Source organism: Hyla sarda, chromosome 2, assembly GCF_029499605.1.
Source record: "Hyla sarda isolate aHylSar1 chromosome 2, aHylSar1.hap1, whole genome shotgun sequence".
Classification (NCBI taxonomy): Eukaryota; Metazoa; Chordata; class Amphibia; order Anura; family Hylidae; genus Hyla; species Hyla sarda.
This window is the reverse complement of record NC_079190.1, coordinates 50,919,564-50,936,150: the sequence shown is the minus strand read 5'-3', so window position 1 is coordinate 50,936,150 and position 16,587 is coordinate 50,919,564. Positions and strand designations below refer to the sequence as shown.

General features: G+C 41.8%; 1 protein-coding gene across 4 annotated transcripts in view; it reads right to left on the bottom strand.

Moving 5' to 3' along the window:
- SPATA13 (spermatogenesis associated 13) overlaps positions 1-16,587 on the bottom strand; it is an 83,749-nt gene that overhangs the window by 33,944 nt on the left and 33,218 nt on the right. For 2 of the 4 annotated variants that reach the window (XM_056561770.1, XM_056561773.1), the window contains one exon: positions 12,544-12,688. In XM_056561770.1, coding sequence (XP_056417745.1) covers positions 12,544-12,688 — 145 coding nt within the window. Of the gene's footprint in view, positions 1-4,548; positions 4,923-12,543; positions 12,689-15,564; positions 15,931-16,587 lie in introns of those variants that run through there. The other 2 variants (XM_056561769.1, XM_056561772.1) reach the window with 2 other exon arrangements.

The following is a 16,587-nucleotide window of genomic DNA, read 5'->3' as shown; positions in this document are numbered from 1 at the left end:
TGGAGATATTTTGTAGACATAGCACCTACAACGACAATTGGGCTGGAGAAAAAAAAAAAATCTATTGTAGGGTGAGGATACTGACATACATTACAGACGACTACATAGACTCAAGTAAAGGGTTAAAAAAAAAAAAAAACATGGCGGCCATCTACACCCATACATGGATTATGCCAAGCATTGCACTTTTGTTCCGTTGAAATTAATGTGGTTTAGTTGCAATACCACACACAGCCTGCAGACAAGTGTGGCACAGTTTTAGAAATAAATCCTGGACAACTGATTTGCAAGTACCCCGGGGTGTAGCCATTTTTTTATTTTGGTTGTCAGGACGTGGAATCCTAAAGCCGGGTTCACGTTACAGAATTTCCGACCAGAATTTCGCTCAGGAATTTCGATCAGAAATCCCACTGCATGAAGGTTAACATGCAGGTGAATTGGTTTTCCCTTAACCCATTTGCAGTGCGGAATTTTCTGGCTGGAATTTCCGACAGAAAATTCCGATCATAATTTCGCCATAACATTGAACCTGCTCGATGTACCGGCCGAATCCGTGCCGCAGACATTGCCATCTATCGGGGTGACATTGTCCGTGCGGTCCTAGCGCTGACTGATTCAGTCGCACTCAATCTCTGGCCGGCCTAATAGGATCTCATCCATATATAACTTTTTAAGCTTCTCTTCAACTGGGGTTCAAGCAGCATGAAAGTCATGGCAGGTTCCCTTTACAGGAATTATCTAGAATAAAGGAAAACAAAGCGGATTTCATAAAAAAAAAAATTAAATTAAATTAAATAATAAATAAAACAACAGCACCACACCTGTTCTCAGGTTGTGTGTGGTATTGCAGGTAAGCTTTATTGAAGTGAATAGAGCCAAGCTGCAATACCACACACAAACTGAGAACAGGTGTGGCGCTATTTTTTGGAAGAAAATAGCTTTGTTTTTCTATTTCTGATTAACCCATCAAAACGTAGAAGTGAAACCATAACCATAAAATTGTGTATTCCAAATAGTCTTCCTTTATGAAACTTTCAAGCATATTCCCTATTGAGAAATAGGCACAGACAACTCAGTCCTTAGGCTATTCCCAACCAGGGTGCCTCCAGCTGTTGCAAAACTTCAACTCCCAGCATGCCCGGACAGCCGTTGGCTGTCCGGGCATGCTGGGAGTTGTAGTTTTGCAACAGCCGCAGGCACCCTGATTAGGAAACACTGCATGCCAAGCAGCCCTGAGCCAACCACAGCTGCAATGTCAGCTATGAAAGGTGCGAAAAGCTTACAGCAGCTAACAAAGCCCTCAGGGCAGTCAGAGCAGATGCCGTAAAAACCATTCGTTCCACTTCAGTTCTACCTGCAAAATAAGGTCCCCCCCAGGAATTATCTACCGAGATACTGTGATATACCGCTTGGCATTTCTTCACTAAGAAGTGCGCGGCCCTGCGGCCCCCCCCCGGATTATGGATTGCTTCTTAATACTCTGTAGAGCACATCTTTTAGGAAGCTTGCACATCCTTGCTTTCCCAATAAAGGTCCCTGATCCGTCACTGAAAATCGTGGATTTTATCCATTTCTAAATAAAAAAATCCTCACATATATACTTCATCTGTAACTTGTCTTGTAGCACCGGGGTCCTGGGTTCAAATCCCACCAAGGGTAACATCTCACTTCGAACGGGTTTTTGTATAGGTTTCCTCCCACAATCCAAAAACATACTAATAGTCCTTTGTCCCCATTCTAAAACTGTGATGACAAGATCTGTACAACGCTGCAGAATATGTTGGCCCTATATGTCATGTATCTGGATTTTTCCAAAGCATTTTATATGGTGCCACATAAAAGGTTGGTGCATAAAATGAGAAGGATTGGGCTGGGGGAGAATGTGTGTAAGTGGGTAAGTAACTGCCTCAGTGATAGGAAAGAGAGGGTTGTTATTAATGGTACTTATTCTGATTGGGTGACTGTTACTAGTGGGGACCACAGGGGTCCATCTTGGGTCCTGCTCTATTTAATATATTCATTAATGACCTTGTAGAGGGGTTGAATAGTAATGTAGTAATCTTTGCAGAGGATCCTAAACTCTGTAAAGCGGTAAACACAATAGAGGACAGTGCACTGTATATAGTAGATAACACTATAAAGGACAGTGCACTGTTACAAATGGATCTGGATAGGTTGGAGGTTTGGGCTGGGAAGTGGCAGATGAGGTTCAACACTGATAAATGTAAGGTAATGCACATGGGGAAGAAAAATCCGGGCTGGGATTATGTATTAAATGGGAGAACACTTGGGACGACTGACGTGGAAAAGGACTTAGGAGTCTTAGTTAACAGTAAATTTAGCTGCTGCCAAGGTAAATAAAATCATAGGGTGCATCAATAGGGGCATAGATGCCCACGACAAGGAAATAATTCTACCGCTGTACAAATCACTAGTCAGACCACACATAGAATACTGTGTACAGTACTGGGCACCAGTGTACAAGAAAGATATAGTGGAGCTGGAGAGGGTTCAAAGACGAGGAACCAGGGTAATACGGGGAATGGGAGGACTACAGTACCCAGAAAGATTATCAGAATTAGGGTTATTTAGTTTAGAAAAAAGAAGGCTTAGGGGAGACCTAATAACTATGTATAAATATATCAGGGGAACGTACAGAGATCTCTCCCATGATCTATTTATACCCAGGACTGTATAACAAGGGGGCATCCTCTACGTCTGAGGAAAGAAGGTTTCTACACCAGCACAGACGGGGGTTCTTTACTGTAAGAGCAGTGAGACTGTGGAATTCTCTCCCGGAGGAGGTGGTCATGGGGAACTCTGTAAAAGAGTTCAAAAAGGGGTCCGGATACATTTTTGGAGTGTAAGAACATTGCTGGTTATGGATACTAGATTTATAGGGACAGAACGTTGATCCAGGGATTTATTCTGATGCCATATTTGGAGTCAGGAAGGAATTTTTACCTCTAGTATGAGGTTTTTTTTTTGCCTTCCTCTGGATCAACTCAGTAGGGACTCATTAGGGTTATAGGTTGAACTTGATGGACTCTGGTCTTTTTTCAACCTTATGGACTATGTTACTATATAAAGGAATTATTAGAATTCCTTCAATGGATGTCCCAAATTATATTTACTTATCCCCTATCCACAGGAAGTAAATATATTTATGGTCTATGAAGCCGCCCAAGTACAACACTTGTACCACAAAATCTAGTGCTATCAAGTCTATAGATAGACTACAGGGTGTATTCACACATACGGTTATCCTGAACATAGTTGATGCACAGGATTTGAAGCTGCAGATTTGGTGCTGTGTTCAGTCCTTTAGTTTGCATTGAAATCTGCAGTTTCAAATCCTGTGCATCAAATATGCACAGGATACCGTACATGTGAATGTACAGTATTCTGCGCAGATTTGATGCGCAGGATTTTCTGCTGCAGATTTCAATGTAAACTGAATGACTGAACACAGCAACAAATCTGCAGCTTCAAATCCTGTGCATCAAATATGTTCAGGATAACCGTATGCGTGAATACACCCTTAAGGACATTCAAAGTACAGCAAGGTTTGGACGCCACTACTGTATCTAGTGCTTCTTATTGGGGTAAGGGTGCGTTCACACGGCCGTCTGTCCCCGTTTTTTTTTTTATTCCCGTTTCGGTTCCGTTCTTGCACGCTGTAAACGGATTAAAAAACGGTTTAAAAAAAAAATCCCATTCATGTCAATCAAAAAACGGATACAGTAAATTTAGCATTGAAGTCTATGGAAAACGGATGAGCTTTTAATGTCATCCATTTGCATCAGTTTTTTTGGAATCCGTTTTTTGATCCGTTTTTATCCGTTTTTTTCTGGTTTACTAACTGAACAATAACGGATCATCTGTTTGCATCCGTTATTGTCCGTTTTCTTTTTTTTAAATAACCGTTTTTTTTTTTGAAGGGTGAAGAGCGGGACAGGTCTAGACGGCCGTGTGAACGCAGCCTAAGGCAGTGGTGTCCAAACTGTGGCCATCCAGATGTTGCAAAACTACAACTCCCAGCATGCCCGGACAGCTGTCCGGGCATGCTGAGAGTTGTAGTTTTGCAACATCTGGAGGGCCAGTGTTTGCACACCACTGGTGTCAGGCATCGATATTGGTAACAGACAGATTAGTCATTGGCACTTATCGGTAATTAAAGAAATGGATACTCCCCGTCTCGACTGACTGGTCCATAAATTTACCAAGCATCAAGGCTCACACCCTGTCTTATAGTCATAACTCTTCAGTGAAAGAGTTAAAAGTATAAAGACGTCACAACCCCCCCCCCCCCCAACCCCTACAATAACCGGAGAACTTCCGAATATAATGCAGATATAAAATCTGGAATTAGAGCAGCGGCGGATTCTTCCTTCCCTGTAAAGCGAGCTGATCCGTGCAGTAATGCAGAGCGCAAATCCTAATCCTGCCGGCTGTCCATGTGCAGCACATCAGCAATAACCACATCCCAAATCATTCCCAACTACTTCCCCGAAAGGCAAAACAAGACACCGACATCCCAACACCTACCCATGTGAAGACTTTCCAGACTCCAGAATCGTGCCATTTCACCTCTGGCCACCATGCTTTCATTTGGAAACGGAAAAAAAAAAAAATGAAATAAAAAAAATTCCCGCAAAAAATAAAAATTAAAAATTACAGTAGCAAATACACAGCAGCGACTAAAAAAACAACAACAACAAAAAAAAAAACGAAGGGAAGGACGCTGTGTCAACATGAGAGGCTGATGCCGTAAGCCGGCCGTGGAAAGAGCTTATTCATTGCCTCCATCCTCCGCGCCTGCAGTTCAGGCCAGACGCTAGGAGGGAACTGACAGATCCACATTATGTGTTGCTGCAAATTTGGCTGCTTAAATGACGACACCGTGGGGTACCCTTAGGGAGGAAGCGAGAACGCTAAAACATCAATACCAATGCAGTCTATGGGCCGGGTCTGCTGCCAAACAGAACATCCAAACATCAGGAGAGAACCAGATAAATCAAATCCCGGCATCATCTGCAGAGGCATCCAGAAGGGTTTAGAAAGTTTATTCTTCTAGAAGGGGGGAGGAATTAGATTAGGATATTAAAATATTAGAATATTGGCTTAGAAACCTGTAGCATTACGTTCTGTATGTTCTTCTGTGTCACACTACAGGCAGTGGATGGCATGGTTTTCATGTATCTATACAACAGTGGTCTCCAAACTGTGGACCCCCAGCTGTTGCAAAACTACAACTCCCAGCATGCCCGGACAGCCGTTGGCTGTCCGGGCATGCTGGGAGTTGTAGTTTTGCAACAGCTGGGGGTCCACAGTTTGGAGACCACCGCTATACAGGGACAGACAAACTGCATACTGACTTCCTACTTGCAGGACTGTTACCCTCTCAGTGTACCAATTTGGGCTTCACACTCTTAACTTAGTTCAGACACGCCATTTTACTACACAAACACACACATACATATACAGTGGGGCAAAAACGTATTTAGTCAGCCACCAATTGTGCAAGTTCTCCCACTTAAATAGATGAGAGGCCTGCAATTTTCATCATAGGTATACCTCCACTATGAGAGACAGAATGAGAAAAAAACCCATAAAATCACATTGTCTGATTTTTAAAGGGTACCTCTCATCAAAAAACTTTTGATATATTATAGATTAATGTATGCAGAATAACTTTACAATTGCATGTTATTAAAAAATATGCTTCTTTATATTTAATTTTCCACTTTGAAGAAATTACCACTAGGGGTCTCCCTACCAGTCCTGGCAGCAAGCATTTCAGACTCATGCTGGAGTCCTAAACACTACGAGCTGCCAGTCTGCTTTGTTCATAAAGGAGAACACTCAAGAGCTGCCAGCCTGCTTTGTTCACAGCCTGTTTGGTCGTGAACAAAGCAGGCTGGCAGCTCTGAGTGTTTAGGACTCCAGCATGAGTCAGAAATGCTTGCTGACAGGACTGATCGGGAAAAATACAATAGAAAGAAGCATATTTTTCATTAACATGCTATTGGAAAGTTATTCAACATTCATTAATCTAAACTATATCAAAAGTTTATTTGATGAGAGGTACCCTATAATATCTTCTACTGCACCCTTTAACCCCTTAAGGACGCAGGACGTAAATGTACGTCCTGGTGAGGTGGTACTTAACGCACCAGGACGTACATTTACGTCCTAAGCATAACCGCGGGCATCGGAGCGATGCCCGTGTCATGCGCGGCTGATCCCGGCTGCTGATCGCAGCCAGGGACCCGCCGGCAATGGCCGACGCCCGCGATCTCGCGGGCGTCCGCCATTAACCCCTCAGGTGCCGGGATCAATACAGATCCCGGCATCTGCGGCAGTTCGCGATTAAAATGAACGATCGGATCGCCCGCAGCGCTGCTGCGGGGATCCGATCATTCATAACGCCGCACGGAGGTCCCCTCTCCTTCCTCCGTGCGGCTCCCCGCGTCTCCTGCTCTGGTCTGTGATCGAGCAGACCAGAGCAGGAGATGACCGATAATACTGATCTGTTCTATGTCCTATACATAGAACAGATCAGTATTAGCAATCATGGTATTGCTATGAATAGTCCCCTATGGGGACTATTCAAGTGTAAAAAAAAATGTAAAAAAATGTAAAAGTAAAAGTAAAAAAAAAGTGAAAAATCCCCTCCCCCAATAAAAAAGTAAAACGTCCGTTTTTTCCTATTTTACCCCCAAAAAGCGTAAAAAACATTTTTTATAGACATATTTGGTATCGCCGCGTGCGTAAATGTCCGAACTATTAAAATAAAATGTTAATGATCCCGTACGGTGAACGGCGTGAACGAAAAAAAATTTAAAAAGTCCAAAATTCCTACTTTTTTAATACATTTTATTAAAAAAAAAATTATAAAAAATGTATTAAAAGTTTTTTATATGCAAATGTGGTATCAAAAAAAAGTACAGATCATGGCGCAAAAAATGAGCCCCCATACCGCCGCTTATACGGAAAAATAAAAAAGTTATAGGTCATCAAAATAAAGGGATTATAAACGTACTAATTTGGTTAAAAAGTTTGTGATTTTTTTTAAGCGCAACAATAATATAAAAGTATATAATAATGGGTATCATTTTAATCGTATTGACCCTCAGAATAAAGAACACATGTCATTTTTACCAGAAATTGTACGGCGTGAAAACAAAACCTTCCAAAATTAGCAAAATTGCGTTTTTCGTTTTAATTTCCCCACAAAAATAGTGTTTTTTGGTTGCGCCATACATTTTATGATATAATGAGTGATGTCATTACAAAGGACAACTGGTCGCGCAAAAAACAAGCCCTCATACTAGTCTGTGGATGGAAATATAAAAGAGTTATGATTTTTAGAAGGCGAGGAGGAAAAAATGAAAACGTAAAAATTTAATTGTCTGAGTCCTTAAGGCCAAAATGGGCTGAGTCCTTAAGGGGTTAAAGAGTTTATTTGCAAATTATCGTGGAAAATAAGTATTTGGTCAATAACAAACGTTCATCTCAATACTTTGTTATATACCCTTTGTTGGCAATGACAGAGGTCAAACGTTTTCTGTAAGTCTTCACAAGGTTTTCACACACTGTTGCTGGTATTGTGGCCCATTCCTCCATGCAGATCTCCTCTAGAGCAGTGATGTTTTGGGGCTGTCGCTGGGCAACACGGACTTTCAACTCCCATCCAAAAGGTTTTCTATGGGGTTGAGATCTGGAGACTGGCTATGCCACTCCAGGACGTTAAAATGCTTCTTACGAATCCACTCCTTCGTTGCCCGGGCGGTGTGTTTAGGATCATTGTCATGCAGAAAGACCCAGCCACGTTTCATCTTCAATGCTTTTGCTGTTAGAAGGAGGTTTTCACTCAAAATCTCATGATACATGGACCCATTCATTCTTTCCTTTACACGGATCAGTCGTCCTGGTCCCTTAACAGAAAAACAGCCCCAAAGCATGATGTTTCCACCCTCATGCTTCACAGTAGGTATGGTGTTCTTTGAATGCAACTCAGCATTGTTTTCTCCCCCAAACACGAAGAGTTGAGTTTTTACCAAAAAGTTCTACTTTGGTTTCATCTGACATTCTCCCAATCCTCTTTTGGATCATCCAAATGCTCTCCAGCAAACTTCAGATGGGCCCGGACATGTGCTGGCTTAAGCAGGGGGACACGTCTGGCACTGCATGATTTGAGTCCCTGGTGGTGTAGTGTGTTACTGATGGTAGCCTTTGTTACTTTGGTCCCAGCTCTCTGCAGGTAATTTACTTGGTCTCCCGGGTGGTTCTGGGATTTTTGCTCACTATTCTTGTGATCATTTTGACACCATGGGGTGAGATCTTGCGTGGAGCCCCAGATCCTTGTATGTCTTTCATTTTCTAATAATTGCTCCCACAGTTGATTTCTTCACCTCAAGCTGCTTGCCTATTGCAGATTCAGTCTTCCCAGCCTGGTTCAGGTCTACAATTTTGTTTCTGGTGTCCTTCGACAGCTCTTTGGTCTTGGCCATAGTGGAGTTTGGAGTGTGACAGTTTGAACTTGTTATCAGTATAAAAGACACCTGTCCACAACCTCAAACAGGAGCCATTAATACAGGTAACGAGTGGAGGACAGAGGAGACTCTTAAATAAGAAGTTATAGGTCTGTGAGAGCCAGAAATCTTGCTTGATTGTAGGTGACCAAATACTTATTTTCCACCATAATTTTCAAATAAATTCTTTAAAAATCAGACAATGTGATTTTATGGATGTTTTTTTATCTTAACCCCTTAACGACGCAGGACGTATATTTCCGTCCTACGCCGACTCCCGCGATATGAAGCATCATATCGCGTTGGTCCCGGCGCTCATCAACGGCCAGGACCCGTGGCTAATAGCACACATCGCTGATCGCGGTGATGTGCAGTATTAACCCTTTAGAAGCGGCGGTCAAAGCTGACCGCCGCTACTAAAGTGAAAGTGACCCGGCTGCTCAGTCGGGCTTTTCGGGACCGCCGCAGTGAAATCGCGGCATCCCGAACAGTTGACAGGACACCGGGAGGGCCCTTACCTGCCTCCTCGGTGTCCGATCGGCGAATGACTGCTCCGTGCCCGAGATCCAGGCAGGAGCAGTAAAGCGCCGATAACACTGATCATAGGCGTGTTAATACACGCCTTTGATCTGTGTAAAAGATCAGTGTGTGCAGTGTTATAGGTCCCTATGGGACCTATAACACTGCAAAATAAATGTAAAAAAAAAGTGTTAATAAAGGTCATTTAACCCCTTCCCTAATAAAAGTTTGAATCACCCCCCTTTCCCCATAAAAAAAATAAAACAGTGTAAAAAAAATAAATAAACATATGTGGTATCGCCGCATGCGTAAATGTCCGAACTATAAAAATATATCATTAATTAAACCGTACAGTCAATGGCGTACGCGCAAAAAAATTCCAAAGTCAAAAAAAGCGCATTTTTGGTCACTTTTTATACCATTAAAAAATGAATAAAAAGTGATCAAAAAGTCTGATCAAAACAAAAATCATACCGATAAAAACTTCAGATCACGGCGCAAAAAATGAGCCCCCATACCGCCCTGTACGTGGAAAAATAAAAAAGTTATAGGGGTCAGAAGAGGACATTTTTAAACGTATAAATTTTCCTGCATGTAGTTATGATTTTTTCCAGAAGTGCGACAAAATCAAACCTATATAAGTAGGGTATCATTTTAACCGTATGGACCTACAGAATAATGATAAAGTGTAATTTTTACCGAAATATGCACTGTGTAGAAACGGAAGCCCCCAAAAGTTACAAAATGGCGTTTTTTCTTCAATTTTGTTGCACAATGATTTTTTTTCCGTTTCGCCGTGCATTTTTGGGTAAAATGACTAATGTCACTGCAAAGTAGAATTGGTGACGCAAAAAATAAGCCATAATATGGATTTTTAGGTGGAAAATTGAAAGGGTTATGATTTTTAAAAGGTAAGGAGGAAAAAACGAAAGTGCAAAAACGGAAAAACCCTGAGTCCTTAAGGGATTAATGATAAAACAGTGTGTCTGAACTAAGTTGAGGGAGTGAAGCCCAAATTTGTAAAACTTGTAAAAAAATTGCTACATTTAGACGGTAAAAGTCCTGCAAGTAGGAAGCCAGTATACAGTTTGTCCCTGTATAGCGGTGGTGTTTTGCTGTATTTTTTATTATTATTATAATTTTTTTAATCAATATTTTCTTTAAATCAGCAAATTTTAGACAGGCTAGTACTTACATACTAAAAATAAATATGTTGTGTACTTACTACATACAATGACCACAGAAATGGACTGCTCTAGAGGACCTGTCACCTCACCAGCCAGTACATACATACATTACAAACAGGTACACTACTCATACTACACAAACGCCTTGGTGCCCAACTGCCCATTAAACCACACCATATGCTGACTGCAGTAACATTTCTATAGCACTTACAGGGTCAAGAGTCATTACAGGGTATGACACACACAGCTTTCCCAAGCTCCTGAATGGCACATCTGTTGGGCACAGATGTTGCGGGAGCAGAACACGCACGTTGCAGGAGCCGGTGGTAATGGTCAGAAATTAATCAAGGGTGGGATTAAAAAAAATAGCCTGGCACAGGGCTGTAATCTAAATGACTATACAACACCACAGAACCAAAGATAACCATACTAAGACATATGGGCCTCATAGAGGGGTTCGTCCAGCTAAGCCCCCCTGATTTGTAAGACAAAGGTTATGAAGAGCACCTCTTGCTGACTCAGCACTATAATGTATTCTATAATGTATAATAAATTCTATGGCCAAGAGAAACCACTGCAGGGGAAATGAATGGTGGGCCGCAGCTTTTCCTTGGGGTTTCTCAATTCCACAATGGGTTTTAAGATTAGCCCTTTAAATAAGAAATTAAACAGGTTTGAAAGTGAAAGAAAATCTGACAATGAAGACTTTAACCACAAAGGACATGTTACTCGGCACTGTTATAGAGCAGGAAGCGGTCACGTTATTTACTGTAATATCTAATCTGCAAATATCACGGGGTCTAACGTGAACCCAACGTGTTAATGGAACAAGGCATTGACTGATAACCGGAAAACTCTTACATAAAACTGTGTCATAGTTTGGTTATCTAAATTCAGGTTCAGCCTCCTATTAAAACAGGTGTAAGTTGCTTAAAGGAAACCAGTTTCAGTCTGTGCAGCTGAACATAGGCCAAGAACTTCCTATTATATTAGGGATGATATGACGGATGACTGCCATGGCCCATAGTTAAAGAGGTTATCCAGCTCCGGAAAATGTATCCTTTATTTAAAAGATAAGGGGATAAGTGTCATCAGGGGGGTATGGCCGTGATCTCCTGCACAGTGCTCCGGCTCTCCCTGAGCACAGAGCAAGGGTTGGTATGCATCTGTGGTGGCCCAGTACAGGAGTTGCTGTCCTGTCTGGTGGACTCTATTGCAGTGTCCCCTGGGTCCACATCCCTTTTATGGACTGTTAAGTGTTAAATATGCAATATTTTCTTATGCTATGTGTTGGTTCATCTTTTGAGGCATGTGGGACTTTAAATATTGATGCTAAGGCTGTGTAATCAGGGATGGGGTCAGTGACCCGGTGACTTGTGGGTAACCTATAGGACACCTCCAAAGTCTCCCCCATATAAACCAAGGGAGGAGCTAGCCAGAGAAGTCTAGAGCATGCTGAGGAACAGTCAAGACCTGAGAGTGTCTGGTGTCCTGAAGAGACCCAAGGCCTAACCACACAGCCAACCTTCCATCAGCAAGTGCCCCACAGGTGAATGTCAAAGCCTGGTAAGCTACACAAGGGGTGAAGTCTAATCAGTCCTAGTCAGGTCAGTCAAGTCTGTCTAAATTCATAATATCTGCCCTCATCACACATCCTCTATGCATGTCTATGGGAGAGCCAAAGCGTTACACTCGTGTATCTCTGGCTCTTCCATCGAAATGGATGGAGGACGAGTGTCAACCAACACTTTGTGTGGTGGTCGACACAGCTCTGTGCATAGGGAAATCCGGGGCACCGTCGGCGGGGCCACAGTTCAGAGGCCACTGCTCTGAAAAAAAATGACTGATGCATAACAAGGACACCACATACTCTTCTTGCACAGAGACCCCAAGTTGTCAATGTCTGCACCGGTTAGGGATGTGGTGGAATGAATCGGTATGGAAAGGCACCTAACTCTCAACTTTGCTACATGAAGGGTAGTTCATCAACACAATTCCAGGTAGAAAAGCAATCATCTTTATAAAGTTAAGCCATCAAAAAAACACTACGCATCAGGACTGACGCATTTTTGCCAATATACCTGACATAAATGAGTCTCAGTAAGGTGGAGAAGCACAGGCCACCAATGCCATATCAGAATGTAGATCTTAGAAAGTGGAAGAATAGTAGTGGCTGAAACTTTCTGAGAAACCATCAAGACTTCGTAACAGAATTACCATAGAACATCACTTTCCATGTAATTAAACTTCAGAAAAAGTGGAAGTTACAAAGCATTAAAGATAGGTAAGAAATAACTTACTGTTAGAAATCCGTACAGTCTGCTTGCGTCCAACTCTGTCAAGGCCGATCGGTGTGCTTTGTGAGAAGGTAAAGGGCCGTAGGCGAGCAGAGACAGCCTTGTACGGAGGCACTTTGTGTGATGGAACAGGAGGACGAGGGATCGGCTATAATTGAGACAGCAAAATATATCTAGTTAGTTGACACATTAAACAAAATTTGAAAACCCCATCAAAATCACTACAATACATGTTTTTACTACAGGTTATCTGTCATCCCAGCACATGACAGCAGCAGTCAGTCCATCACAGGCTGCAGTCGGGTTAGTAAAGTCAACAGGTCCCAGTGGTGGCTATTGGTTGGCTGCCATGGTCAAGTGTCAAGACTGCACGTTATTGCTGGAGCGGGGTAAGTAAAGACTGGCCAGGAACCAAGGAATTGTCCACATAGGAATGGTGGGGATCATTATCAAAACATTGAAAACCCTTATACCCAATTACATCAGCAGGAATGGAGAATACTGATTGTGTAGGAGAAAGTGACCTGTACCCTAAGGTTATGTTATAAGGATCCATGTGACACAGTGAAGTGCCACAGTGTGAAAAGTGAAGAAGGAATCCGAAGCAGAAAGAGGCCTGAAGCTACTATTAGATCAAACTTACCTCTGTACTTAAAGTTCATACTTCAAGGGAATTTTTTTCTACATTATATAATATATATATAAAATATAATTTCAGAAAACTGACAAGCATATACTGGTTATTCTTCTGCATTTTATTAATGTTATTTTTGCATTCAATTACAAGAAATAGCAGGATAATTTGAGTAAAAGACATATACGTCACTATGAAGTCTTTGGCGCACCAATAGCGAACCAAGCAATGTTTCCATATTAGAAGGCTACATTTATGGAAATTTCTTCTATGACCAGGATATATGTGGAAGCCAAGGTTGTATGTATAGTAAGGGCAAGCCATACATCTGCTGTGAGGCTATCCCTTATTATAATGGGTGGCGCAAACCCCTGTAGGGATCTCTTCTATAAACCCCAACAGCCTTAGCAAATAAGATCTGGAATCTGCAACCTGAAGGATCTGGGAACTGATCTTTACTATAGGGCACTCTGACCACTGTGTGTGCACCTGTTAATAAAGCAATAAGACTATGTAGAAATAAAGTTTCCTGCAGTCTGTCCATAGGTACAATCTCTTTATTATAACTGATGGTGGATTTCTATTGCTATGGTGGTAAATGTATTGTTACTTTCCTGTTTTATTACCGGAAGGTTAGGATGACAGAATTATATATGAGAGATGCTGTTCATACATTCCAGTGAGGAATATTACTATTCTCCCCTTCATTAAGGATCATTGGTTATACATGAATATTTCTGACCTTTCAAACTGGAAAAACAAGGCTGGGAGAATCTGAATGACATTCAAGATTTTCTGTTCAATACGTTCTATAGTGAAAGATGACAAGCAGAACTTACATGGGAAAAATTCAGATCTGCTGTTGCCAAGATAACAGATCACAACTGCACTGAATCGACAACACAGACACGAGCCTAAAGATGGCTGGATGGACGTCTATCTGGATCTGTCTCCGACTGCTCTGTGAACCTACATGTCAGCTAAGCTTGTATATTTACAGCCATGGGTACAAAGGAATTATGTAATTCCAGATACATATAGAAACTGCTTATCGCCTGACGAAACAAACAATTGGGCATCTTGAATTCATACATGCCCAATTCTCCTAGGGTAGCGTGGCTTTGGGACACTGTTCTTTGGTGAAAGTATGCAAAATAGCAATCTCCTATAAGTCTTATTAGAGCCACCTACAAGGGACTACGCTGTAAGTCAACATCTAACCATTTTGCTTAAAGACCATCTCTTTAACCTCCATTCCATGAAACATGCATGTCTGGTTCTATCAAATGTACTTATCTAAAAGGGAGGGAGACATTTAAAGCGGTACTCCGGCCCTAGACATCTTATCCCCTATCCAAAGGACGGGTCCCCGCAATCTCTCCTGCAGCATACCGTCATCTGTTGCATGGTGCGAGCTTCGCTCCGTGCCTGATGACGGGCAATACAGGGGCCAGAGAATCATGACGTCACTGCCCCACCCCCAAGTGATGTCACGATACTCCGGCCCCTGTATCGCCCGTCATCAGACTTGGTGCAGCAGATGACAGGGGGTGCTGCAGGAGAGATTGCGGGGTTCCCCAGCGGCAGGACCCCCACGATCAGACATCTTATCCCCTATACTTTGGAAGATGTCTAGGGATGGAGTACCCCTTTAACTGACATCAAATGGAAGACTGAAAAGATTGGGACAGGTTAAAAAGTTAAATTACTGGGTTCTATAGCAAAGGAAACATTGAGAAAAATGTAGTAAGGATTCTCTAGCAGGAGATGGTCGAACTGGACCATTTTGGCCCTGGAAGACAGTAAAAGCAAAAGCAGTCACTATTGCAATAGGGATGGGGTAGTTGTAGGAATTTCCCCAAGAGTTGATGGGTCTGCCAGGCCATCTATGGGTCCAGAAGACAATAACACAAGCTGTCATGACAGCAGGGATGGGGCAGTTGTAGGGCTTTCTCGAAAATTTGAGTTCCGATAATAAGAAAAAAAAATGGAAGATTACAACTATAATCCACTTAGACTACTGACATGTTGGTAAGCCATCTTTCTTTTTAGAACACAAAATATGAACGGGTCACATGAGGACACAGCAACTCAATATTATTAAATGATTAGTACTCAGAACTCGTAATAAATGATTAATATTCAACCGCATGCAGATTCTCGATAGCCCCAAATCAACACGCCATACCGTATGTTTTATTGATGTCTGAAGATTGGTGTAGAAAGTGAATACAATTAGTGAGGAAAAGGAAGAGACTGGAGTTAGTCCAAGAGCATGCATGTTTTATTCTGAAGGAGAGAAATTATAATAAGATGAATGTTATGACACCATTCAAGAGAAGATTCAGAAGGTCTTTCATTCTGCAGAGAGGTCATGCCTCAGGGCTTACTTTTTGAAGCATATCAGAATTCTCTTCATCCTCACTTGCTCCATAAAGGTTGACCCCACCTATTACAGAGATGGGTCTTCTTTTATAGTTCCCTTGGAACTCCACGCCAGGTTTGCGATCTTTAGTTCCCTCACTAACAGAACGTGAGTGAAACGTGCAGTTCCCACCATCAGCATTCTGGCAATCCATAGGAACAGAGTCTTCTGGGATGGAGAAACTGCGTATGGCCATCTGACCATAGTCCGAAAGGGGTCTCGGCCTGCATCGGCTTTTTCCAGTGACCCATTTCTGAGATGATATTTTTTGAGATTCTGCCTTTTCTTCATCTTGAGATGGTGATTTTGTCCAAGAATCTTCAGGCGCAACCTTTTTTAAAATGTGAACAATGCAAATGAGGTAACCTGGTGAATGTTAGTTCCATTAACAAAAATAAAATAAAATGTAAAATGACAACGACTTGTGTCCCAATAGGTAAGAATCGATAGTCCACAAGGTATCTCTTATCAAAAGGTCTAATTTAACCACTAACAAACAAAAACATTTTAAAAAGCATGGAAGAATAGGAGTTTCCACCAATGAAGGAGCTGAACTATGGTCAGAAATTATATTTAGTATCGCAGAAAAAACAATAGTGTTCATACAATTCAGTCATCATTTTCAAAATCAGCAATTCAAAATAACTAAATATGTATATACTACTAATTGTCAGATACATTTATTTGGAAAAGTGTACTACATACTGGATTCCTATAATAATTCTACTTCTAACTTAGCGAAATTTTGTTGCATTCATTTAGTAAGTATTAACCATCAGACACAGTGGTATAACAAAAAGGAATGGGCCCACAGCAGAAATCAATTTGGGCCCCATACGGGTTCTGTGTTTTGCCACCTTGGACAGAAGATCTGGCTATTTGTTTCCTATTCAATCCTATCCCATGACCCTTAGGTCAGGCCCCCAACCTCTAGTTTGCAGTTCCAATGTTGAGTCTTTGACAAGTTATCTCCTCTTAAAGGGGTACT